Source organism: Mobula hypostoma, chromosome 15, assembly GCF_963921235.1.
Source record: "Mobula hypostoma chromosome 15, sMobHyp1.1, whole genome shotgun sequence".
NCBI lineage: Eukaryota > Metazoa > Chordata > Chondrichthyes > Myliobatiformes > Myliobatidae > Mobula > Mobula hypostoma.
Genome location: NC_086111.1, coordinates 59,184,097 through 59,200,374, shown reverse-complemented (window position 1 = coordinate 59,200,374; position 16,278 = coordinate 59,184,097). Strand labels below are relative to the sequence as shown.

General features: G+C 40.7%; 1 protein-coding gene across 1 annotated transcript in view; it reads right to left on the bottom strand.

Moving 5' to 3' along the window:
- acad9 (acyl-CoA dehydrogenase family, member 9) overlaps positions 1-16,278 on the bottom strand; it is a 71,872-nt gene that overhangs the window by 37,854 nt on the left and 17,740 nt on the right. The window contains exons 6-9 of the mRNA XM_063068141.1: positions 12,412-12,490; positions 10,305-10,479; positions 7,845-7,918; positions 283-358 (exon numbers count right to left, since the gene is read on the bottom strand). Coding sequence (XP_062924211.1) covers positions 283-358; positions 7,845-7,918; positions 10,305-10,479; positions 12,412-12,490 — 404 coding nt within the window. The remainder of the gene's footprint in view (positions 1-282; positions 359-7,844; positions 7,919-10,304; positions 10,480-12,411; positions 12,491-16,278) is intronic.

The following is a 16,278-nucleotide window of genomic DNA, read 5'->3' as shown; positions in this document are numbered from 1 at the left end:
ACTCACTCAGGAGTTAATTTAAAAAAGCCAGTGACCCTTCGATGCATGTCCTTAGGATGTGGGAGAAAACTGGGGCTCTCAGTTCTCAGAAAACATAGAAACTCCACACAGGCAGCACCTGAGGTCAGGCTCAAGCTTGGGTTGCTGGAGCTGTGTAAGATCTAAGTGGAGAACTGTATTGTCCCAATGTTTTACAGTTTCAGCTGGTATGGTTGATAGTTAGAAGATGATTATTCAGTATTTAGCTTACAAGTCAACAAGATTATTTTTTTGTAATCTCACCAATAAGCTTCTTTATCATTCCTGCAGATGCACTCCCCATGCTAAATCGCCCACTATTCAAGATCTTCATGGCCACCTGGAGGAACGGAAAACAAAATAATTTCAGTCTCATCAAAATTTCTATTGACAAAAGCATAATCCTGCTCCATTTACTTTCAACAATGAGCCTACTGTCCAAGTTCACCATAAATTTTGTGATTATCTTTGATGCACAGGAAACAGGAGACCATGGGTTTTCTTATGCCATGTCACCACTTCTGTAAATAAACTCAATTTACACTAAATACAACCTCCAAAGGACTAAAACCTTGTCATAATTTGGAGATCTGCATGCTTCAATGACCCAGAGAGCTAGTTGGATTCAGGGCTTTACACTATTGCTCTTGTTAGAGTCATCAATGCTAAACAAGTCAAAGGGTAGAGGCCAGACTAAGAGTGGCCCACCGGTCCTCCAGGTCTGGGAGTTCAGCTCAGGGCTAACAACCCTGACTGGTATAACATTACTGTTACAGAAACAGCAATGAAGAGTCCTTCCACATCTGAGTGCAATGGCATTCCTGAGTCACCGCGTGGGACTTGCACAACTGACAGTAGTGAAAACCGAGAGGAAGCTACTGACACAATGAAGGAGTCCTGAACAAAGCCAGAGTTGGAGGACCTTCATTGCTGTCCTAAGTGCCAACAACATCACAGGCAGTAAGTGCAGCATAAACAGCTTATACTTCTATGAATCAGTTCACAATACACCACATATATAATTTGAACTCAAGTCTTGACAGCGTTTCATGCATATTTGTGTTAACAATAATGGGAGGTCAGAGAGGCCGAGTTTGATTTTAGCACAGGAAAGGTTAAATAAGACAGATGGGAGTTTTTGCTGGCAAGAAGATCAGCAACTGGAGAATAGAGACAAGAGACAAGGTGCTGAAATCTAGGGCAAGTCAAAGACAGCTTCAAGATAATTGACAAAAGAAGAAGAAAAAAAATGTTCTGATCTGAAATGTATTCTTCAAGATAATTGACAAAAGGAAAAAAAGACAAAACCTTTTGTTAAATGAAGAGTATTCTGATCCGAAATATATTGTCTGAAGGGGAGGTGCAAGCATTTTCAATAATAATTTTGAAAAGGAATTTTAATCTGAACGTTTGAACTAATGTTACAATACTACTGGAGATTAGCATGCAAGTGGGATGATTTAGATGATTCTTTCAAAAAATGAAACAGGCAGAATGGGTCAAATAGCCTCTTTCCAAATGATTCAATGAAATGATGTGGCCCTCCATTGGTCAAGGTCGACCACGGATGCTGCGTCCTAGCTATCTATGTTGCTGGCTGGTGCAGTGCTGTCTGTGGCTGATGAGACCAATGCGAGAGTGACAGTCTCCATTGCAACGGTCGCATCTATAAGTGGTCTTAGCTCTGCTGGAGATGCAGTGTTCCTTTCTATGGGCCTGCTTTCAGAAATTTTTCCTCGTCTGACTTAAGGTGTTGTTTCAGGGTGCTTCTCCATCTGGTGCAGTCAGCTGCAAGTTCCTCGCAGGGCTCAGTGTTGATGTCCAGTGCCTTCATGTCCCACTAGCAGACATCCCTGAGGCGCAGTTGTGGGCGGCCAGCAATTGTCTTGCCTGAAGCCAGCCCACTATTGAAGATGTCATTTGGGATGCGGCCATCTTGAGTGTAGCAGGTGTGGCCCAGGCAGCAGAGCCTACGCTGCCTGAGCAGGGTGGACATGCTAGAGAGGCTGGCACGAGAGAACCTCAGCATCTGTCTCTCCAGGAGATGACCATCTTAAATGGAAGATGTTGAGCCTTCTCTCCTGCTTAGCGTATGTTGACCAGGTACAGAAGTGTGCTGGGGACACAAGCATTTTACACGTCAATCTTTGTTTTGATGGAGAGTTTGGAGTTATCTCAGACTCATGTGGTCTTATAATATTAATGAAATTAATATTTCTACAGACAGTACCAGCTCTTTACAACAAGTTGTAAATTGATGTTCTGGTATAAGCTTCAATATGTTAGGGTCTTGGATACAATCTGCAGTAGATTATTTGTATTAGCATTAACTAGGGACATACCACACATTTGGTATTCTCTAGGTTCAACTTCTATGATACATAAAGGGAACATTTGACTGAGTGTGACATTAAGGTTTCTTAGTTAAAATGAAGTTAAAAGACATCAATAGGCAACACTCCAGTGGTTGGAATTAAACCTACTACAAAGGAAGATGGGAATACATTATTGGAGATGAATTATCCTAGATCCAGGTCATCACTGCGTGAGTTTCTTGTGTAATCTCTTAGTGCCACAATCTTCTACATCATTAATGGCTTCCCTTCCATCACAAAGTCAGAAGTGGGGATGTTAATGCAATGTTCAATTCCCTTTGCGTCTCCTCAGCAATTAAAGTAGTACATTCCTACATGCAACATGATCTAATGGAGGAGAAGATGACGGCGCGACGGCAGCACGTGCGGCCACTTCGGTGATGATATCTGTTATCTGTCAAGTAGGAGACCGTGCACAATTCTGATTTGATGGAGACGGACATGAGAGTACAGAGGAACATCTGGAAAACTTCTGAAATGCCCGCTTCGCTGCTGCTCTGTTACTGTGTGGTAACTGGAATCTCCGGAGCAGAAGGCCCCGAAATCCTCCACTTTGCTTGTTTCAGCGGCTGGGGCGAGATTGAAGGCGCTCGGGAGGCTGTATCAGAGGGGCTGGTCAGAAGCTCGGAGTTTTCGGACGGACGGACTCAGTGTCGGCTGTGGTCGGCTGCTTCCAAGACACCGGCAAGTTGACGGTGCCTGGAGGTTTATGGCAGTGAGTTTCTCTCTTTTGCAGCCTGCTATCAGGGACTTGGGAGTCGATCAACTCGGGGACTTTGAGACTTTTTTTTTTACCGTGCTCATGGTTTGTTCTTCATCAAATTATGGTATTGCTTTGCACAGCTGTAACAAAATGTTATAATTATGTGGTTCTGTCAGTGTTAGTCTTTGGTTTGTCCTGTTTTCTGTGATATCACTCCGGAGAAACATTGTATCATTTCTTAATGCATGTATGCATTTCTAAATGACAATAAAAGAGGACTGAGTGTTCTCATAATCTAATCTAGTTAACATCCTGGCATGGGCTAAAGTGCCAGGGAATAGTCTACTTCAACAAGAAAGAGTCAAATCATCGTTCCTTGGCATTCTGAGACGTTACCATTTCCAAGTTCTCGCACCATCATTTTCCTATGAGTCACTATAGATCAGGAACTTAACTGGACCAGCCAAATAAATATTATAGCTCTACCAGCAAGTCAGAAGCTTGGTCCTCTAAGGAGAATAACTCATCCCGATACCAAAAAGCCCTTCTATCATCTGCAAGGCCTTAAGAAAACCTGAAGCCTCTTGTTTTCTATGGTGTAAAAATCTCCTTCTGCCTGGATGAGTGCAGTTCCAACAAATGTCAACACTATCTAGGGCATGGCAACCCATCTGATTGGCATGCCTTCCATCATCCCAAACATACATTGCCTCACTGAAGCAGTGGCTCCATGGTGTACCACTCTTTTGCTGATGTAACTCTGATTACGTCTCTGAAACCCACCACCTCTCCCAAGGGCAAGAGTGGCAAGGTACACGGGAACACCACCTTTAAAACAGTCTCTCCTTGTTTACACTAACAAAGCCCTTTATTTCGTTATTTCTACATAGAAGTGGCTAATGTAATTTTTTTTTTGTTAAGTGATTTGATCTGTTTCCCCTTTCCATTTTACTGGTAGATTAAGCACTTTCACAGCAAACAGAATTGTACTACAGGCTAACAGCCCTGGATATCAAAACAGCATTTGATTGTAGATGTGCCGCATAGGTGCCCTATGGCTGAGATAAATGATTGCCAGTTAGCTGAGCTGATTGGAGATCAGTCATCTCAGTCACTCAGGAGCTCCCCAGGGCTGTGTCCAAGGACAACCATCTTCAGCTGCTTCACCAATGACTTTCCTCCAGTCATAAAGTCAGAAAACCTGTGGGGAAGTTTGCTGATGACCACACAACGTTCAGCCCCATTCACACCTCCTCAGATACTAAAAGAGTCCACGTCCCAATACAGCAGGGGTTCCCAATCTGGGGTCCATGGACCTTGTGCTTAATGGTATTGGTCCATGGTGTAAAAAAGGTTGGGAATCTCCGCAACACAGCAATACCTGAACAACATCCAGGCGTGAGCTGGTAGGTGACAAGTAATCTTCAAGCCACACAAGAGGCAGGCAATGATGACTTCCAAGTAGAGAAAATCCAGCTATCACCCCCTGACACTCAAAGGCACTGCCATCAATGAATCGTCCCCTATCAATATCCTGAGGGCGAGCATTGCTTAGAAATTGAACTGGAGTAGCCAAATACACAATATGGCTACAAGGGCATGCCAAAGGCTGGAAATCCTGGGAATCCTGTAGCATGCAGCTCATCTCTTGAGACCCCAAAGCCTGCTGACTATCTACATGACTCACGTCAGGAATGCAATTTGCCACTTGCCTAGATGAGTGCAGCTTCAACCACACCTGAGAAGCTTGACACCGTACAGGACAGAGCAGCCTGTTTGATAGGCATCGCTTCCACAACCATGCACTCACCCATTCCACCAATAAGAGCAGTTTGTACCACCCACAGGATGCACTTCAGCAAAACACCAAGGATGCACTTCAGCAAAACACCAAGAGTTCTTCCAAAAATCTGTCCTCTAAGCCCTTGACCTCTACCAGTTAGAAGGGCAAGGGTAGCAGAAAACATAAAAACATCACCAAATGGAAGTTCCCTCCAAGCCACTCGCTGTCCTGACATAGAAATAACACCATAAGACATAAGAGCAGATTTACACCATTCGCCCATCGAGTCTGGCCTGCCATTCCATCTTGGCTGATTTATTATCCCTCTCAATCCCATTCTTTGCCTTCTCCCTGTAACCCTGACATCCTTAGTAATCAAGAACCTATCAACCTCTGCTTTAAACATACCCAATGACTTGGCCTCTACCCCCTCTGTGGCAATGAATTCCAGATTCCCTACCCTCATTTCTTTCTTATCTCTATTCTGACTGAACATACACGTAAGCAAAACAATTATGTGTACAATCTTAGTGTTTGGGCAATACCCTCCCACGTTTCCCTCCGTTATTGTCTGTACACAGCGATGGAGATGCAACATAAAGATTTATACTCCCTCAAGTTGTGAGAGGGATGTAATAAATAAAATTCTAATTCCTTTTGTGACATCCTTCTATTCTGAGGCTGTGCCCTCTGGTCTCAGACTCCCCCACTACAGGAAACATCCTCTCCACATCCATTCTAGGCCTTTCAATATCCTAAAGGTTTCAATGAGACCTTTCAGTAAGGCCCGTACTCACTGGAGTTTTCTTCTAAACTCCAGTGAGTACAGGCCTGGAGCCATCAAACACTCATGATACATTAAACCTTTCATTCCCCGGATCATTCTTGTGACCCCCCCCCCACCAACCCTCCCCAGTGTCAGCACATCCTTTCTTAGATACGGGGTCCAAAGCTGCTCATAATACTCCCAAGTGCAGTCTGACCAATGGCAAAATATATCGGCATTCCATCACTGTGGCTGCATTAAAATCTTGAAATTCTCCCTAACTGTACTCTGCTTACACCCACACCTCAAAGGCTGAAGCAGTTAAGGAGGCAGTTTACGACTGCCTTCTCATTAGGAACAGGGAATTAAAAGCTACACACACAAAAAATGCTGGTGAATGCAGCAGGCCAGGCAGCATCTATAGGAAGAGGTACAGTCCACATTTCGGGCCGAGACCCTTCATCAGGACTAACTGAAAGAAGAGATAATAGGAGATTTGAAAGTGAGAGGGGGAGGAAGATCCGAAATGATGGGAGAAGACAGGAGGGGGAGGGAGGGATGGAGAGAAGTTGAAGGACTGTAGATTATAGATGGGGAGCAGTGAGAGATGGTTTCACTAAACTCCCGTCGAAGAGAAGATTTAAACTTCTTCAGTGTAGGCATCACCGGAAGAGGCTTCACAGAAGTGAATTTAAAAATGTAAACACGAGGAAATCTGTAGATGCTGGAATCTCACCAGCGTTCACCAGCATTTTTTGTGTGTGTTGCTTGAAATGAAAAGCTGGCTGAGTCTGTGATGCCCACATCCCCTGAATGAATAAATAAAAGACACTACAGTCTGGCAAACACAGACATTTTCTACCAGCTCCCGTTGGCACCAAAAGCATGCACTGGGGTACTTGATGAAAAGCTTTATTTTGGATACTCTGTTTCAGTGGATTACTAAAATAACGTTGATGTAAGTTGTAATACTTAGCCGTATTACACAGAGATGCTATAAATGTCAGAATGGGTTAAGAGATAAATGGTTCAAAGCACTGTACTGAACCATTCTGTATCTCAACATTTTACACCAGAAACAAAGAAAAATGATTGAAGAATAAAGATTGTGAGAAAATGGAGTGGGAGAAAAACGGAATAAATGTTTCATTTAAAGTTTAGATCTCCTGAGTAATGCCATAAAAGGCAAATGTTACAAAACTTTAAAACTGCTTATATCAAAAGAAATATACAATTGTTTATTTGTATTGAATTACTTAGCTTTGAAATGCTAATTAAATTTGCCGATGACACGACATTGATTGGCCTTATCTCAAACAATAACGAGTGGCCTACAGGGAAGAAGTCATCTCTCTGACACAGTTGTGTCAAGAAAACAACCTCTCCCTCAATGCCACAAAAACAAAGGAGCTGGTTGTGGATTACAGGAGATGGGCTAACCCCTATTGACATCAATGGATCTGGGGTTGAGAGGGTGAACAGCTCTAAGTTCCTCGGCATCCACATCACCGAGGATCTCATGTGTTCTGTACACACCAGCTGTGTGCTGAAAAAGGCACAACAGCGCCTCTTTCACCTCAGATGGTTGAGGAAGTTTGATATGGGCCCCCAAATCCTAAGAACTTTCTACAGGGTACAATTGAGAGCATCTTGACTGGCTGCATCACTCACTGCCTGATATGGAAATTGTACCTCCCTAAATCGCAGGTCACTGCAGAGAGTGGTGCGGACAGCCCAGCGCATCAATAGTTGTGAACTTCCCATTATTCAGAACATTTACAAGGACAGGTGTATGTAAAGGGCCTGTAGGATCATTGGGGACCGAGTCACCCCAACCACAATCTAGTCCAGTTGCTACCATCTGGGAAACGGTACCACAGCATAAAAGCCAGGACCAACAGGCTCCAGGACAGCTTCTTCCACCAGGCCATCAGACTGATTAACTCGCACTGATTTCAATGTTCTCTATGTTACATGACTGCTCTATTTATTATAAATTACTATGATTGTACATTGCACTTTTAGACAGAGACGTAACATAAAGATTTTTACGCCTCATGTACATGAAGGATACAAGAAATAAAGTCAATTCATTCATTATTGATGTAGCATTAAACGTAATTAAAACATGTATTGATAAAAATATCAAATGAATTGAATTTGAAATAATTATTTAAATAACATACTTCTATTAATTACCTTAAACCCGCCACCAACTTCTCCCAGGACATTTTCTACTGGCACTTTGGTATTCTCAAAATGAACTTCACAAGCTGAAAGTACAAAACTAACTGTTAGCTTTCTGTAATGCACAGACAATTAAAGGGCTGGAAAAAATATAGAAATATGTAATGTCAGGGACATGGAGAGTGTGAATTTTAAAAGGCCAGGTGTAACCTGCAGCCAATGTAGATCAGCAAGCACAAGAATGATAGAGGACAATTATGCCACTCATAATTTTGTATACCTCAATCAAACTACCTCCCCCCCGCCCACCCGCTGCCTCCTCTGCTCCTCTGTTAGATGAGCAGTGATGATATGTGGATGAAGTGCAGTTGTAAAAGGTATCTGGGGAAATTGAAATGCTGTTTATTGCTTTAACTCATCTTCAACCACTAATTAGATTACAACTGTTGGCCTTGGTAGACAACATTGAATTACTTAGCTCTAAAATGCCAGTTCCATTGAATCCACTAACTGGATTGATAAAGAAGATGCCTTGAAATTTCATTATGGTAAGGATATTAGTTTCATTGTTTGTAGGAATAGCTATTAACGTAGAGACAGTACAAATTAGTGATGAGAATGGAGCAAAGAGACATCCAGTGCTTGCATCTATATTTATCAAAAACTGTAGAAAGGGAAGTGCTGAGAAAAAAATGCTACCAGGTCCTCATGAAGCAAATCTTAAAGGACTCATAACCACTGAGGATAAAATACAAAAGCATCAAAAGCTGAAGTGCCATCTGCATAGTGAATTTGATAAAGGATTTCACAGTTCCTTTCCAAAGCATACCATTACACAATTTTCAAATATCCTGCGTAAATTCCTGCTTAAAAGTGGTAAATAAGCATCACTCTATTACAGTCATCATATCCATATCAAATAAACAGCAGCAATATTACTGATTCGGAATCAGTAATATAACTGGAAGAAGTGGACAACTGGAAAAATAAGAGTCCATGCAAGCGGCAGTAGCCATTGTTAAATGTGCAGCACCTCTTTGTGATATTTCATAGTGGAGAACTGTAAATGTAATTTGGAAAAGTTTCCTTTTTCTTGATATCCCTTGTATTTGAAATTCAAGAAACTGCAAATACTGAAAATATGACCATTCTTTCTTTCCCTTACTTTAATTCTCTTAATATTTACATCTACTTATTTCTTGGCCTTCCTCTTTCCATTTCCCAACCTTTAATATATTGTGTATTCCTCTAGCCTAGATTTTAGATAACTAATTCCCTTTTCCACATGATTAACACCTCACTTTCAGCAGCTTGAACCGCAGAGAAATTGACATGTTGACGACAAGTCCAATTAATGGCAACATTGTCAAGTGGCTAATTTCAACAAATTATGGCCAAATGGGAATAACGAACGTGGTCAGCGTGTAATTAAGATGCATTCAAATATCGAAAGCAGATTGCTCTGACATACGGAATCCTGTTCCATTGACTAACCTTGCACAGATTTTAAAATTGAACTACAAGACTTATTTTAAAGCAGAAATGCCTTTCATTTCCACACTGAAGTGAATTGGGTGGCAATGGAAATAATCCGATTCATCTTTGAAGATCAAAAGAGGTAAAACTAGGGAAAATATTTTACTAAAAATAGCTTTGCCAATGAGCGTCTTGTGCTAAATTATGTTGAATGTGCCTGGTAGTTTGGAAAGGTTCACCTGCTCTAGTACAGGCACTCTGGTCCCTCAGCAGAGGTCATATGGAGTTCAATGGAAAAGCACGGTCCCACTGGGATTGTTCAGCATTGTACTACAGAATCCACTGCCTTGCAGTGGAACCTGGTCTGGAGATCAGGAGAGAGAGAGAAAAATGTTTTAACATTGATATTAATATTTATTCTCAGTCCAATGGCTCAGTTAAACCAAATGTGTTCTATTTTGTTTACATTAATTTTATTCATTGTTGATATCACGCTACCTCTTGTTGGGTGAGGTCCAAGGAAGCTGGGTCAGTTTTATAATCCTTCTGCACCCAGCCCAGGTAAGTGCAGGTGGACCCAGACCATGGGCTGAATCCAACTCATATTTGAATTGTAAATTCCTCTATGTGTAAAACAGTAATTAACCTTTACACCTCATCTTTTCTCTACCAACTTGAGCAACTGGTGCAGATGAAAAGCTTTCCAATCCTGTTCATTATTCTGAACAAACCCACTGAGAAGTTATCAAATTGTTCTTGGTAAAATTTGGAGAGAACAGTTTCTGTGAAATGAAAACACTCATTTGGATAGTATAGCAATAATAGAATTTATCAGTTACCATAAACTTTTGTCAATACATCAAAAAAGCTTTGTATTTCCAATTTAATCAAAATGAGTAGCACACAAATTGCATATCAAATGAAATGACTTTGCACTTGATTCTTTTAATAATAAGAAACTTAAATGCTTTCACGCCAGAATCATGAATGCCTTACTATTGGATCCACGGATTCCTAGTTTGTCTTCTGGCTTCCCACTGGTAATACCACCAAATTTTCTCTCCACCACAAAAGCTGTGATCTTATCTTTGGTTGCACCATCTTTGTCAACTACTTCTGTTCGTGCAAACACTGTAAAAATATCTGCAATTCCACCGTTTGATATCCAGATCTGCAGCAGAAGTCAATGAATAGACATCAGGAACAAGACAAAGAGTAATTTCAGATAATACTGTTCAACTAATTGCAATTTTTTTCCAATTAATGTTCTCTTTAAAGTGCAAAATTCTGAACGTTTCACAATGTTTGTGTTCAAAAATATAATTGTTTTTTTAATGTCCCTGAATGTCAGAAACATTCAAGGATATTGCCGACCAGGCTCACTCAGCTATCCATCTCTTGGCTTTATATAGAAGATGTTCATCTTCCTTGTCCGTGCTCACCAACTCACACGATGGCATTCTTTCATAGTGTAACATGACATAACGTTATGCTACTGATATTAAACCTGATACTGGTACATCCGTTGGCTAAACAGGAACCTGCCATATCGAGTGAAGATTGCTTACATTGGCAAGTTTCTGCCAATGGAGCTTCAAAAGATGTTGTATGTTGGTCGGTCATTTCTCACTGCAAATGCTAAGCTAGTTAGTTAAACCATTCACAGGAAATTATGAGCAGAACCTAGACCAGGGGTTCCCAACCTTTTTTTTATGTCATGGACCCCAGGCTGGAAACCCCCTGACCTAGACTGACAATCCAGTGCAGAAAAACATTTATGGCTTTTCATCTCAGCATTTGAGTATTCCACTTATGACTTCTACTGCCCATTTCCATAGTGAGCTTCAAGGCAAGTCAGAAGATTGTCTTTGAAGGGAGGATGACCTCCACTAATCCTGCATCTTCATTTCCAGCACACTGCTAAAGACCAGTCTTCTGCCTGATTCTTGAAAATGAACTAATATTTGCCTAATATGCTTTTGGTTAACAAATATCAATAATTTTGTATCAACAATTTCAGGCAGGAATTTATATTACAAACTCCACCCTGGATGGTCTCAATCCTGGCTACAAAAGGTGGGTGGGGCTAGCAATTCCATGCCGTAAAAACCCAACACTACAGAAACCCCGACAGAAGCTCCAAAGACCTCATCACTGGGAAGGGAAGAAGCTTCAATAGGCTACCCCTTGCAAGACTAACCTAGGACAGAGTACTCTGGTGAGCTGCTATCAGCAGCCTATGCCCCAGTAGGGGTGATAGGCTTAAGAAGAATTATATTACGGTAAAGAATGAAATAGTAATCCCATCATTTTCCTTCTCTCAATCCTTATTTCTCTACAGTTATTTTCCTCATATGCCCAACCACTTCCACTTAATTCTTCTGTCATTTCCTTACACTAAGGAGCAGATTACAGGAGCCAATTTACTTCCCAGCATATCAATGAAAGGAAACCATCGGGCTGAAACAAAGTGAAATGCTTTTAAACTCCACAGGAACAGCACCTGAGATAAGATTAAATCCAGAATCCTGAAGCTAAGAGAACAGTGCTAACTATTCTGTGCTGCTGTTATTAGACCTCAAAATTTACAGGATAAGTTCAAGGTCAATGAAAACGAAACTGAGGCAATCCTGTTTCCACTCCAGCTTGAGAGATTCGCTTGCCCAGAAGCACATAGAACCTAACTGACATTATTTTCCAACTCCGAAGCTCATTATTACCAGCTAAGTAAGATCAGTTTGACATTGGCATGCCATTGATCAAACTAGAGACCTCCATTTTCCGTATAGTGTAGCTCCTCATCACTTTTGAGGATTTGGCTATATGATATCTCAGAAAACTAAAACAAAAATTATGGCCCCCGCGGCAGAATGATGAAAGAGCAGTTCATATTGTAGAGTAGCAACATGAGAAGATAAAAGTACAACGCTACAAAATCTTGCTTTGAATTTTGTTAACATGCTTCCCTTTTCAATATATGGAACAGGAAAATTGGCTACCTGTCTGATGCATTTCCAAAGCAGTTATTCTTGAATCCAACAATAAATCAGATGAAAAGGAAAAAGAAGAGGGACTGTCAAAACCATTTGAGCACTGTATTCACCTTTGATCCATTGAGAAAGTAGTGCTGTCCATCGTCACTGAGTGTTGCCCTGGTTTGAATTGATGCTGCATCACTCCCACTGAAAACAAATTAATAAATATGTGTGATGCACATTAAAAGTTGGGTATCATCAAAATAACTTTCGATCAGTGGAAGTGAAATGGTAGCCTGCTTGTAAACTGCATATAATGGCTGGTTGTCCCAGTGAATGCTCATTATCTCTCTATTGTTGAGAAACCTGTACTGAATCAGAAGACCTCTTTGGCCTCCTCAGGTAATTCTGTCATTCATCAAAATCATAACAGATCCTCTATTTCAATACCATGTTGCTGCACTATCCATACATCTCGTGATTCCCTTACTTCTGAATGGACTTAATGACTGAACCTCTACAGCCTCTGAAAGTAGAACATTCCAATGGCTCTAAATGAAGAAATTCCTCATCTCATTCCTAATCGGGATACCCCCCCCATTCTAAGACTGTGACTCCAAGTTTAAAACTGCTTAACCAGGAGAAACTTTCTTCCTGCATCCATCTTACACATGTAGAGCAGTACAGCATAGAAACAAGTCATGTTATCCACCATGTCTGTATTGAACATGACGCCAATTTAAACTGCATACCTATCTACATGCGGTCTATTTCCCTCAATTCTGTTCATTGATCTAAATGTGGTTTACAGCACCCTGACACTGTGTAAAAAACAAAGCAGCACAACTCTCCTCTAAACTTTCCCCCTCTCGTGTTAATGCTATGTCCTCTAGTACTTGACATTGCCACCTGTGAAAAATGATTCTATCTACCCTGGCTGTGCCTCGCATAATTTTATATACAACAGCCTTTGGCTCTTCAGAGAAATCAATCCATGCTTTTCCAACCTGTCCTTGTAGCTAATACTCTTGAATCCAGACAACGTCTTTGTGCAGAAGAGATTCACCCGTCTCCAAAGTCTTCACATCCCTTGGACCTCTACCACATTAAGCCCTGTAAGAATTCTGCAAGTTTCACTGATATCCGAATCATCTAAAATTCTTAAAGATACAGGACGAAGTTACTCACTCCCTCCCCTACAGCAAACCTGTCATCCTTGGACTGTCAAATGTATCTTCATTGTACTTACCCCATGGCAAGTATATCCCTTTTAAAATAAGGAGACCTAAACTATATACAATGCTCTAGGAGCAGTCTCACCAAGGTTGTGTATAATGGAAGCAAAACGTGTTTCAAATCCTGTCATGGCAGCCTCTTAACTGCCCTTTGAAGTGGCACTTTAAGCCACTCAGCAGTATCAAGCTATTAAAAATATTCAAATCAAACTGTGGTGAGTCAAGGTGGCAACTTGTAATGTACAATAATGGCCAATGAAGGCCCCATCTAAAGAGAGTTAAAAAGAAATGAAGGGATTGATTACAGAAAACAAAACCAACATAACTGCTTAATGCAATAATTATCCTGTGAATGTTCTGCATTGTTGCAAAAGATGCAAGAGTTTTCACTGACAAACTAAGCCATAAATACTGCCGAGCAAAGTCAGCCTGCTTGCTGTCATCACTGCTGCAGGGCACCAGAGACCGTTCCCTACAGCAATGTCAGAAGAGATGAAGTCTGTATTACAGATATCACAAGATAGGGGAGGTTTCTTTAAAGTCAGCCAACAAAACAGTGCTGATTCAAAAGATAGCAAGTTAAAATTTCAATTAGAAACTAATTACAAGTAACAGAGTGAGGATAGACAGGAGTAAAAGACAAAAGGGAAATAAATTGTAATATTTTAATGTATTTTACCACAGAACAATAAATCATGGACAACAAATAAACTACTTCCAACAATGGAAAACGTGAAAGGCCATAAAAGCCAAATTCTTTTGAAATAAAGCATTTTGGAGAAAAAGATATATCACAAATTGTGAAAAGAACAACCGTGAATGCAAAATAACCAAGGTTAATTTAATCAAACCATGACTTCTTTTTAATCGTTTGTCGAAATATTTTATTTATAACACATTCACACATTAATTCTCACAGCCAGCCTGCTTGTTCTTTTTTCTTCTTGCTTGTATTTCTCACATTATAAGGTCAGTTTAGCACCTAGGAATTTGAAAGGAAGGTAGCAACTTCAAATAAGGCTGACAGGATCAAGAATAACATGCTTGGTTGTCTGAGAGATAGCCATACGTGATAAGAATAAAGACTGAAATTTCTGGAAATGCACAAACCAGGCAGCATATGTGAAGGCAGAAACAATGGTTAATTAGAAACAGATAAGAGTCAAGAACAGTCAGTTGCCTTGTCAAATTCTGGTAAATTTACAATACACTTGTAAGAAACAAAAGATGAAATAATTTCTCCATGCAGGTTTCCCTGTAGGTAGTTAAATTAATGATTGAAATGAAATCTCACCAGCTCAGAAGTAAAGCATTTAGCGCTAATTAAAGACTCAGGGATTAAAAGACAACATAGGTAGTAGATGCAGAAGATGACGTCAATGAATTTGTGCAGTTATTCGAAAGGACGATGGCTAATTTTGATCAGCTTCTGTCATTTTTCACTTGCCATAACAAAAGTGGCATAATCCTCATAATAGCTTCCCCCATCCCCCAACATTTTTACAACTTAACAGCACAATACCTTGCTGTTTGCAAGAGAGTAAACAGTTGACATTTCGGGCCGAGACCCTTCAACAGATTTGATGAATGGTCTTGGCCTGAAACATCGACTGTTTATTCTTTTCCATTGATGCTGCCTGGCCTGCTGAGATCTTCCACTGCTTTGTATGTGTTAATTTGATTTCCAGCATCTACTGTTATTTGTTTACAAGAGAGCTGGCTTATTTCAATAGTAGCTTTATTCAAATGCAAAGCTCTCCGGTTTTGGACCCAAGATATAGGAGCAGAATTAGGCCATTTGGCCCATCGAGTCTGCTCTACCATTTCATCATGGCTGATCCAATCTTCCTCCCAGCCCTAGTCTCCTGCCTTCTTCCTGTATCCCTTCATTCCCTAACCAATCAAGAATCCATCAACCTGTACCTTAAATATACATAAAGACTTGCCTGTGGAAAAGAATTCCACAGATCCACCACTCTCTACCAAAGAAATACTTCTTCATCTCCATTCTAAAAGGTCGCCCCTCTATTCTAAGGCAGTGTCTTCTGGTTTTAGGCCTGCCTACCATAGGAAACATCCTCTCCACATCCACTCTACGAAGTCCTTTCACCATTCGATAGGTTTCAATGAGGTCACCCCTCAGTATTCTGAATTCTAGTGAATGCAGGCCCAGAGTCATCAAACACAGTTCATATCACAAACCTGGAATCATTTTCGTGAACCTCCTTTGAACCCTTTCCGGTTTCAGCACATTCTTTCTAAGATAAAGGGTCCAAATCTGCTCACAGTACTCTTAAGTGTGACTTTACCAGTGCTTTATAAAGTTTCAATATTACATCCTTACTTTTATATTCAAGTCCTCCTGAAATGAACGCTAACATTGCATTTGCCTTCCTCACCACAGGCTCAACCTGCAAATTAACCTTTAGGGAATCCTGCACAAGAACTCTCAAGTTGCTTTGCACCTGAGTTTTTTTATATTTTCTCTCCATTTAGAAAACAGTCAACCCTTTCATTTCTTCTTCCAAAGTGCATGACCATACACTTCCTGACATTGTATTCCACCTGCCACTTCTTTGCCCATTCTCCAAATCTATTCAAGTCTTTTTGCAGCCTCTCTATTTCCTTAAAACTACCTGCCCCTCCACCCATCTTCCTATCACTTGCAAAATTTGCAACAAAGCCATCTATTCCATCATCCAAATCATTAACATATAATGTAAAAAGAATTGGCACCAACACAGACCCCTGTGGAACATC